General features: G+C 41.4%; 1 protein-coding gene across 1 annotated transcript; it reads left to right on the top strand.

The window, feature by feature from the left end:
• Positions 1-2003: 2003 nt before the first annotated feature.
• Positions 2004-6485, top strand: car15 (carbonic anhydrase 15). The gene is made up of 8 exons (XM_015941535.3): positions 2004-2190; positions 2278-2307; positions 4793-4969; positions 5046-5191; positions 5292-5384; positions 5449-5515; positions 5587-5747; positions 5831-6485. Exons 1-8 carry the CDS (start codon positions 2139-2141, stop codon positions 6053-6055), a joined length of 951 nt encoding a protein of 316 aa, XP_015797021.3. The 5' UTR covers positions 2004-2138; the 3' UTR covers positions 6056-6485.
• Positions 6486-10802: the final 4317 nt, after the last annotated feature.

Below are 10802 nucleotides of genomic sequence, written 5' to 3'. Positions count from 1 at the left end.
CTATGCAGACAACACCCAGCTCTGTCATTTCCACCGGACGACCACACTGTCTCTGCACGAATACCAAACTGTCTCTCTGACATATCAAAATGGATTAAATCCCACCATCTCCAGCTCAACCTCTCTAAAACTGAACTACTTGTCATCTCAGCAAAACCATCCATACCGCACAATATCTCAATCCAAAATGACTTCCTATCTCTGGCTGCTTCAAAGACAGTTCGAAATCTCGTTGTTGTGATTGATGAACACCTGACCTTTAAAGATCATGTTACCTCTGTTGCTCGTTCATGCCGCTTTGCGCTGTATAACATACGAAAGATCAGACCATACCTAACACAACATGCCACCCAGCTCCTGGTGCAATCTACAGTCATCCCCCGCCTCGATTACTGCAACGCCCTTCTAACTGGTCTTCCAGGCTGTACTGTGAGACCTCTTCAAATGGTCCAGAACACAGCGGCGTGTCTGGTCTTCAATCAGCCAACAAGAGCACACATCACCCCTCTGTTCATTGAGCTCCACTGGCTACCGCTAGCTGCATGCATCAAATTCAAATTGCTAACACTAGCATACAAAGTCCGAGATGGTACGGCTCCAATCTACCTGAATCCTCTTGCAAAGAATTACGTCTCAGACCGGCCGCTCCGGTCATCACAGGATCGTCGGCTAGCAGTGCCTACACCACGCTCAGGACAATCCAGACTCTTCTCATGCATCGTTCCACAAATGTGGAATGACCAACCAAGCACTACCAGAACAGCGGCTTCCTTTTCAATTTTCAAGAAACTCCTGAAGACCCTGCTCTTCAGAGAGCATCTTCTTAACCAGCACCCTCCCTGCACCCGTCCCCCCTCTCTACTGTCCACTCCTTGTTCCCTCCTCTCCATGATTGATGTCAAGTTGTTGTTATTGTTGTTGTTAGCCTCAAGGGCAACATGCTGGTTATCACTTGTAAGTCGTTTTGGACAAAAGCGTCTGCTAAATACATAAACATAAGCATGCTCCCCCTGGCCACCCCTTGGGGGCACCACTGCCAAGGAGGTCACTAGAAATGACAAATGACAATTTAGTTTGTGCTGAGCAGTTGTGAGGTTACCAAATGTACATAAATACATTTATGAAACCCCAATAACACACCTAATGTCAATCAATGAGAATAGGAACAAAAACATACAACTGCTATTATTTTCTAATGTATATAAATAATCACTTTTAATGTGTTGTATGGAGTTAGTTTGGGGTTGGGGTCATGGCTTGTCTTGGACACAGGAAAGGGGGCCCTCTGAGCTAAAAGGTGCATTAGATAATTAGTTTTGATTGAATCACTTCTGTGTTTAATCACTGATCCATTAAGGATGACTCATTTACCATCTTGACATTTCGCCACTATGTGTATCTTGTTGAGGAAATTCTTCCAGCTGCTGCAACAGCCAAATGTCATGCAGGTTTAAGTTGAGATGTGGGGAAATCCCCTCTCTTACTCCTCTTTTTGTCTGAATCCAATCCTGGAACATCAAACGATTTTGAATGATTTTTAGGTAAGAGAGTAAAAAGCACCTCAGAGTGAGTCACTGGGTCGGAGGCGGCGCAGGGAGAGTGATACCCAGCTGGGGAGCACGGCCCATGGAGAAAAGAGGCTTTGTTCCTACGGGTCAAGTAGTGACAGAATCGGATGATCTATTCCTGGATGGGAGGGATGAAAATCTGATGCTGAGCATTTAATGGAGACTTTTGATATTTATTAGACTTTATTAAAAAAAACCACTTTAGTTTAAGGTTAATCCTGAAGTAGTTTTAACACATCAATACAATGATTTGATCAGTTTTATATGCTCACTTTGCCTAAACTACATCTATAGTGATCTGCCCATCCTCTGGTTTCCCCATGAGATGAATGGGTCTTGTTATTAGTCACTGAGCATCTTCGCTGGCTGCAGCAGAAAGGAGGAGGAGGGAGCTGTCCTCGCATCAATGAGCCTGTTGATCAGAAAAGACCATTGGACTGGTAATGACACAGTTCACCGATCAGTCCAGGAGAAAATAAAACTCTGCTTTCATCCTCCTCCCCTCCTTAAGCCGGACGTCCTCGCAGGTTGATTCAGTCTACCTCAGATACGACACCTGATCAGACGACCATGGTTTGGACCGCAGCCTTCCTCATGATCTTTGTTCTTTGCGCTGGTTCAGGTGAGAATTTTTGCATTTTGAGTTAAAAATGACCAAATATCAAAATTGAAAATGAACACAAGTTTGTTTGGTGTTTGTATCTTTCAGAGGACTACTGTTATGATGAGCCTCACTGTGGTGAGTCATTCATTTATTCTCAGAGAACAGATTTATTTTTCTTTCTAAGTATTCAAACTCAACAGAACGTCAGTAGTTAATTAAGCAAATTAAACACAAGAAAACAAACTCAAGAAAAGCAGAAAAAAGGTGGAAAATATCTAAGTTTGTTTGGTCATTTTGCAAAGATTCACCCAAGCATCTGTAATTTTCCATCTTTCAGTTCTTTTTAAAACACAGAAAAGGTTTAATTACGTAATTAAACCTTTTCTGTGTTTGAAAAAGAACTGAAAGATGGAATTTGAAACTAAAAACAGCAAGAACACACCAAAGATCTGTAATTTTAGTCTGGAAATTTAAATACAATGTCAAATTTTCAAGTTTTTGACCAAAATTAAATATCCTGAACATAGTTTTAGATGTTTGGTTCAAGAAGAAGATCATGACCAAGAAAAGCTGTGGGAACCAGCTTGTCTGGGGTAAGTGAGGAGTTCAGTCTTATCGTCATTCAGCTGTAGAAAGCTCCCAGCCATCCAGGTTTTAATAGTCTAAACAGGAGTGTAACAGCTGCAGCTTAGACATCCCATGGGGCTTAAAGGAGATGTACAGTTGGATATCTTCTGCGTAAAGATGGTAGGAGATTCCTTTAAAAAAAAGCTCAACAAGTTCTGGAGAGAAAGCAGATAAAGGATAAACAGTAGAAGCCCCAGTACAGAACCTTGTGGGACGCCATGGGTGAGGAAGGTGGTGGAGGATGACAGAAACTTGGAGACAGCCAGAGAAGGAACACTCAGACAGATAGGAGGAGAACCACTCCAAAGCAGATCCTGATAGGCCTACCCAGTCTCTCAACCTCTCCGGTAGCAGGTGATGGTCAACAGTGTCAAAGGCTGCAGTCAGGTCCAGCAGGACCAGAACAGAACAGTCCCCTGCCTCACTGAGAGTCAGAAGGTAATTAGAGACCCTAAGAAGAGCTGTTTCAGTAGAATGAGCTCCATGAAAACATGACTGTAAACTATCATAGATGTTACGTTCATCAAGAGCAGCTGAGATGAGTTGAACAGTAGTTTAGAGATGGGTCTGAAGGGGTTTTCTTTTAAGAAGCATGTGGATTACAGCATTCTTAGAATAAGCAGGGACCTGAACCTGGTCTCTACCAGGGAAGCATTAATTATAGAGAGGATGCTGGGACTGATGGACTGAAACCAGTTAAAACAAAGATGAGGGTAAGATGCTGAGGGGTAGGCAGAGGTTTTTGTTGGTTAGCTCAGGCAAAGAGACAGGAGCAAAGCTATCTAAAAGACAAGCCTGGCTGGAGTCGGAATAGCAGCAATAAGGGAGAGATCTAGCCTTATTGACTTTATCCTCAAAGATAATAATAATACATTTTATTTAAAAGCGCCTTTCTGGTCACTCAAGGACTCTGTACAGAATAAAAACAAAATCATTCAATAAAACAAAGTAAACATACGTAAACATCAGCAAACAAGGCACTCTAAAATTCAAAGTTGCTATGTGGTTATGAAGAAGTGAGTTTTGAGTTGTTTTTTGAATTCTGTGAATGAGTTAATGTTCTTGATGAGAGGGGGAAGGGAGTTCCAGAGTTTGGGAGCGGTGCAGCTGGGGGGGAGGATGATGACTGGAAAACTGAAAGAAGAAAATAACTAAAGCGAAACAGCGGCGCCACTCGCCAGACCACAGAGCACAATCTAAGAGAGAGCAGGGAAAAGGTACAAGTAAACAACTTATATTTTTGACCAAGTCTGGAGAAGGTGAGGGAGACGAGAGGGAATGAGGAGGAGGAAAAAGGCGAGCGAGAGAGAGAGGAGAGTGCGACGAAGACGGTGAGAAAATGAGCGACAGCAGTCGGAAAGTTGAGATTTCTTAAAGTGTTCCGTAAATAAATCCATATAAATGATAAATATTTGATATATTGCATTTTTTACATTAGTAAATCATTTTACATATAGTTTTGCATTATTTTTGGTTATAAATGTACTCTACGCAACAGAAATTCTGAGGAGCCACTCGGGAGCCGAAAGAGCCGGCTCTTTTTGGTGAGCTGAGCCAAAAGAACTGGCTCTCTAAAAAGAGCCGCAATTCCCATCACTATTGAGCAGAGCTCCCTTTTATACCCACAGCGCCCTCATGAGTACTGAAGCGGGTATGCGCCAACCCACCTAATTTGGAGCAGGCTTGTTTCATCCTGCTACAGTGATTAATTACAGACAAAAACAAATAAAACATCAACCTCACTGGCCACTGTAGTACTCAGATCCTTCAACAGGGGGCAGGAGAAGTTAAACTTCACAGCATGGATGGATGGTTTTGTTGGCTGGCTGGTTGGTTAAGGTCTCTCAAAACTGAAAACAACTTCAGAATAAAACTGAATAAAAGAATAGTCATTTTTAATTCTGTTATTTCATTTTGCCAAATTTCTTAGCTTAAAAGTCTCGTTGGTGCTTGCGTGGCTCTGGATTTACCCAGCTTTCCTCTCCTCCACCAGATCCTTACGCTTGGGGAGACTCATTCCCTTTGTGTCACCCTTTACTTGAACACCATCACTCCCCCATCAACCTGGACCAGCACATGATCAGGAATGACTCCCTGGGACCTTTACAGCTGGAGGGCTTTGATGAGATCCAAACGGGCCACTGGACGTTAGAAAACGACGGACACTCTGGTGACTCCTGTGCAGGTCTACTCCTAGGTTATTTTGCTGTGTGAAATGTTGAGTGTGACGTTTGTGTCTCTACCAGTTGTGCTACAGGTTGGCAGCGGCATGGAGGTGAGTGGTGGTGGCCTCCCAGATGTGTACTACACCGTCCAGCTGCACTTCCACTGGGGAGGTCCGGCCACGAACGGTTCTGAACACACAGTGGACAGACGCCGATACCCAATGGAGGTACAGTACGGTCAGTAGGCAGCGCTACACTGTCACAAGATTAACACTTCAGCAAACCGTCACAGTGCAGCCGTCCCTTAAAGTGTCCGTGTGCTCCCAGATGCACATCGTCAACATGAAGTCCATTCACCCAAACATGTCTGCTGCTCTGGATGACCCAACGGGACTTGCTGTCCTCGGCTTCCTCGTAGATGTCAGTAACATGAAATTTGCAGGATTTTTCTCTAAAATGTCACTGACTTATCTTACTCTTGCAGGTTGTTTACGCAGACAACGTCCACTTTGGGCACATATCCCAAAAGCTTTCTTCTGTTGCTTACAAAGGTCAGAGAGGTCAAACTTCATCGTTTGCTGAAACAAATGTTTTCTTCATGGATTCTGCATCTTCTCTGCAGGCCAAACGACTAAAGTGAAACCATTTCCTCTGCTGAGCCTGCTGCCCAAACACAACATGAGTCAGTATTACCGTTACTACGGCAGCCTCACCACCCCTCCATGCTCTCAAGCAGTTGTTTGGACTTTATTTGAGGTTCCCATCTACATCTCGTGGTCCCAGGTACCAGATTTTAATTTGTGCAAAACACTTAAATCAATTTCTATCTTGTTTTGTTTGACAAAATCACAACTTTTTTTTCTCAGCTGGCTCAGTTTACCTCACAGATCTTCTCCACGAAAGAGGACGCAGAGCAGGTGACGCCGCTGCAGAACAACTTCAGACACATCCACCCCACCTTCAGCCGCACCGTGACGGCCTCCAGAGATGCCAAACTCCTCACGGGGACGGCCGGTCAGCCGCCCAGGTTGGCAGCGTCAGTGCTTCTGCTACAAATCGTTTTATGTGGAGGCTTCACGTTTAAACTTTAGAGTGTTGAGTTGAAATCACTCAGCAGGAAGTTGTTTTTCTGTTCCAAAACTCCAAATTCCTCAAATCTTTATGGCGTTTTAACAAGTATGTGTCTGTCGTGTACTATTCTTCTGATGAACTACTTTTTACTGGATAATGGATCTGAAGATGAAGTTTCTTTTAACAGATTAGTGAAAAGTTCATTTCTGTAGTTCATTTCACTCAAAAACAACATTTATAAGAGATTGTTTTGATATCTGAATATGAGAGAAAGTGAAACAATTCACCAGCAAGAGGTCAGACTTTATAAAACTGTGAAACAAACAAAAGTACTGTACGTGTTATTTAATGTATTTACAGTTATTTAACTTTAACTCTGGAGCCAACAGTTTGATGTGAAGTGAGCAGGAAATGTTTTATTTTCCTACACATACATGAATTTCTAACCAACTGGTGCTCATTGCTTTCTTTGTTTAATAAGTGCAACTCATCATTAACAATATTAAGCTTTTTCTTTCTTAGTTTCTGCAAAAATTTTCAACGATTATTTAAAAATTTAAAAATGTAGCAAGTAGAGTAAGAACGTGCAGTTAAGGTTATATATTACAGATGCAAACAAGACAACTGCATTCCAACTTTTTGTAAAATGATTAGAAATAAACAGTGAAAAAAAAATTCCTAATTTTAACAGATTCCCTCTGAAGATGGTAAAATACATCTTTGGGAATCATTTAAGCATGAAAATCTGCAGAAAATCCTGTGAATTACTGAATTTATAGGAGTATAAAGTTAAACAACTTCCGGAAATAATAAATAGAAAATATAACAAATGACAGTTTCTCACTTTCATTTGTTTTTATTTTCAATTCTGCTTAATCACAATCTTCTCTTACACATATAAAATGGATTTTTGTTTTATTTGTAACGTCCAGCAATGGTCAGAATGTGCATGTGTTCCCTTTAAATGAGCCTGACTTCATAGCAGCTCACAGACTCTGCAAGTCTGAAAGATAAACAATAACTTTCATTCCCAAGGTCCCATCTGTCTGTCTCCACAGAAGGAACAACTCCAGCTCGAATCAGTAGCTAAAATCAAGAATGATTTCCTAAATCAATATGAACTTCTTCTATGACTTATAATCTAGATAATCATCAAATAAACATTTATTTATTACTACTTATAATAATTATAGTATAATGAAATGCTTCATTAATCTGTGCTCACTGAAGGATGTTATATTATGTTTGTCTACTAGAACCTGCCAGGTGTTCAACATGTTTTGACAACGAGGTCCTCACACCTGGATCCACACAATAACAAGTAAAGTTAAGTTAAACTCCAACACATAACTTGCCCCTTTAACCTGTCAGAACATCCTGTATCAAGAAGGTGTGTTTCTGAGTTGTCTTGGTAACATCTCCCAAGCTGTCAGCCTCTGATTGGCTGTGCAAATCATAACATCTAAACCTTAAAACTGGAGCATCCTGAGTGATTCGACAGTTCTAGAGAATCGCTCAGACCAGCCATCTGTAGCAAAACCTCTTTAACCATCAAACATTTTGACACGTCGTCAAAACCTTTTTTACACCTGCAAAGCTGATGAGCAAACAGTTCCTGCAGAAACAAAGCTGATATTGTTAGACTCCTTAAGAGTCCGCCAGACGCACGGTTCCATCCAGCTGTTGTGACCCGAGACATCTCTGGACTGAAAAGTCGGTACCACTATATTCTACAGCCCTCCGGTGCCAGAGGTCAGTCGACCCCTGCGACTTTCGGATCCACCAAGAGGGTCTCTCAAAAACGGGTGAAGCAGACATGACAGATCGCGTCTGATGTTCTTCTGATGATAAGAACTTTATAGCTTAGAGCAAACCAAATTCTTTTCACCAGAACTCAGCTTACTTTGATAAGGAAGCTCTGACTGACATCGCATTCACTCATAGGTTCCTTCATCATGTTTAGTTGCATCCACTCACAGTAAATGCTTAGTTAATTAGTCATGTTTTAAATTGTTTGTAAAATAAATTCTTACTTTTATAAACCTGACTTTTTCTTGAAATAGCACGAAGTGTGGTTGATCACTGAAAAAGCAAAGAACCTAGATCTTCTGAATTAAATCCTAGAATCTTCTGAATAATTACAATGAAGACCTCGCAGGTTAATATTTTATATTTACATAGAATATTACATCTTCCTGGTCTTTACAAATAAAAATCATTGATTTGCCTACGCTACATATTTAAGTAAACAATAGTTTTTATAATAACTGGACCTTCGGTTTAATCTGAAACATTTAAATAAGGTATTATTCAATCATGCCAACGGGGTAAAATCAGAGTAAACAAACACTTGCAGGGAGAATTAAAGGCAAGCTTTTTAATTCATGAATGACAGTGTTAAAACTCACAGTCTGACTTGATTTTTACAGAATCTTTGTGCATTGTGGTGCGACGGTGGCACAGGAGTTAAGTGCTCGCCCCGTAATCGGAAGGTTGTAGGTTCGAGCCCCGCTCAGTCTGTCGCTGTCGTTGTGTCCTTGGGCAAGACACTTAACCCACCTTGCCTGCTGGTGGTGGTTGGAGGGACCGGTGGTGCCAGTGCTCGGCAGCCTCGCCTCTGTCAGTGCGCCCCAGGGCAGCTGTGGCTACATCGTAGCTCATCCCCACCAGTGTGTGAATGTGTGTGTGGGTGAATGACTGATTGTGTTGTAAGGTGCCTTGGGGGGTCCCAGGACTCTAGAAGGTGCTATATCAAAAACAAGCCATTTACCATTTACCATTCTAACAATAAAAAGCATCATTCTCTGTCACTCTTTTACAAATTATTTTTTCAGTATTAATCTCTAAATAATGAAGTTGTTTGGAGAGAAGTGGTTCAGCATGGCAGTGGTCTGGTCATGACCTGGGCTTGTGAATAGATTGGTTAAATCGCTGCAGGTATGTGGAAGCAACTATCACATCAAATCAATGAGAACATATGGAGCAGCAGATCGTCTCTTAAGGTGACACCACAAAGGCAGATCCAAGAGCCTAGGGCATTCACAAAATCACAGTGCCATCTTGTGGTGAAACCTTGAACAAGAAAGTTGCTTAAACTGCCATTACAAACATCACTGATAAGGCATCCATGTACAGGTCAGTGGCTGCGCCAGGGGGGCACTAGAGGGCGCTATAGCTACCCCTGGATAAGTCATTGCATCCCCCAAGTAAATATCAGATTTTTTTTTTTATAATTTAATTTTAATTTAACGTGTGGATGTGATAATATTTAACATACAAAACAAAAATAATCAGTAAATTATCATGCAGATAGTAAAAACTTAAACCAAAACAGGGAATTGATGTTAACCTTTGACCTCATTTTCCACCTACGAACGAGTGAAAGGTAGAGCTAGTGGTAAAATGGATCGGTTTTTGTTGCCCAAATTTCCACAGGTTCAGTCAGAAACAAATGAATCTTTGGAAGTGATCGCAGACCCACAAAAACCTATGGATCTGGATGGGGAGAGAGTCAACCCTAAACCGCCGCAGCAGTCAAGGGTTTTGCCGCTGGAAATGCTAACACTAACGCTAGCTAAACTTGCAACACTATAGATGGTTTTCTGTGTGGCTGTATGTGTTTATGATTTCATGGAAAAGTCAGCGATTGTTCATATGTTTATGATGTATATTAATGATTGTTTCAGGTGTTGTTGAGATTTTGTGCACGCATGTGTATCTGCTAGTGTTGAAGGTGTTTTAGAGAACAATAGGTACGCGTGACCACTTCCTTCATAGCACCCTCAATAAAAAGACTAGCTCCTTCATAGCACCTGCAGAAAAAATTTTCTGAAGCCGCCACTGGTACAGGTTAAAAAGAAGAGATAGAATACCTCCTTGTCTGACTCCATTACTGACCTTAAATGGCTCTGAGATACTGTCTTTTACCCCATTTTATCAGTACCTTGCTAACCATACCAATAAACCAGGATGTGTACAATGTATCCTGGGACACCTCTTTACAGCAGCTTCATTAATAGTTTCTTATGGTTAACTCTATCAAATGCCTTAGATGCACCTATGAAGCACATGGAGACTGAGGAGTTCTGGTTTCTGTATCTGGTCACCATCTCCTCTAGAACATGTATACACATCTGTACCAAGCTTAGACTTAGAGCCAAACTGATTATCTGTGACTTTTAAGGTGTTATTAATTCTGTCCAGCAGAACTCTTTCCAAGACTTTAGAAAGTATGCTAGCCAGAGCAACGGGTCTATAGTTATCCATGCTACCAACTCCCACCCTGAAAGGCGTATAGCTAGGAGTGGTGCTAAGCTACCGCTAGCATACTTTAGGTGTTCAGCAGATATGCCATCCAACCCAATGGCTTTATCATTAGACAGTTTAGTAATGAATGCCATGTGACATGATTAAATCTATACCCATTTTGTAAGGTTCACTTGGTACACAATTATACAAGTCGTTATGATGTCTCCACAGCTTTTCAGTTCGAGACTCCATCGACCACACGGGATGAGTGTTTTCCTTCCAGAGTGTCTTGCTTCTTTCCAGAAGTTTTTCCTGTTGTTATTAAGGAGTTTCAAAGACAGAGACGTACCACATTTGTATTCAGCATTTGTAGCCCTCAAAGATGCCCTTCTTAGAGAGGGTGGCCAGTCTATAACTTTCCTAGTAATTTCACTCATTTTCTTCAGGCATGAGCACACACTCCAGATTTATTTTTAACTCAAATGTTTAAACGTTAAGCTAGAGCGTTAATTTTGATCT

The sequence above is a fragment of the Nothobranchius furzeri genome, chromosome 6, assembly GCF_043380555.1.
Source record: "Nothobranchius furzeri strain GRZ-AD chromosome 6, NfurGRZ-RIMD1, whole genome shotgun sequence".
NCBI classification, from domain to species: Eukaryota; Metazoa; Chordata; class Actinopteri; order Cyprinodontiformes; family Nothobranchiidae; genus Nothobranchius; species Nothobranchius furzeri.
Note: the sequence above shows the minus strand (reverse complement) of the source record. Positions and strands in the feature narration are given on the sequence as shown.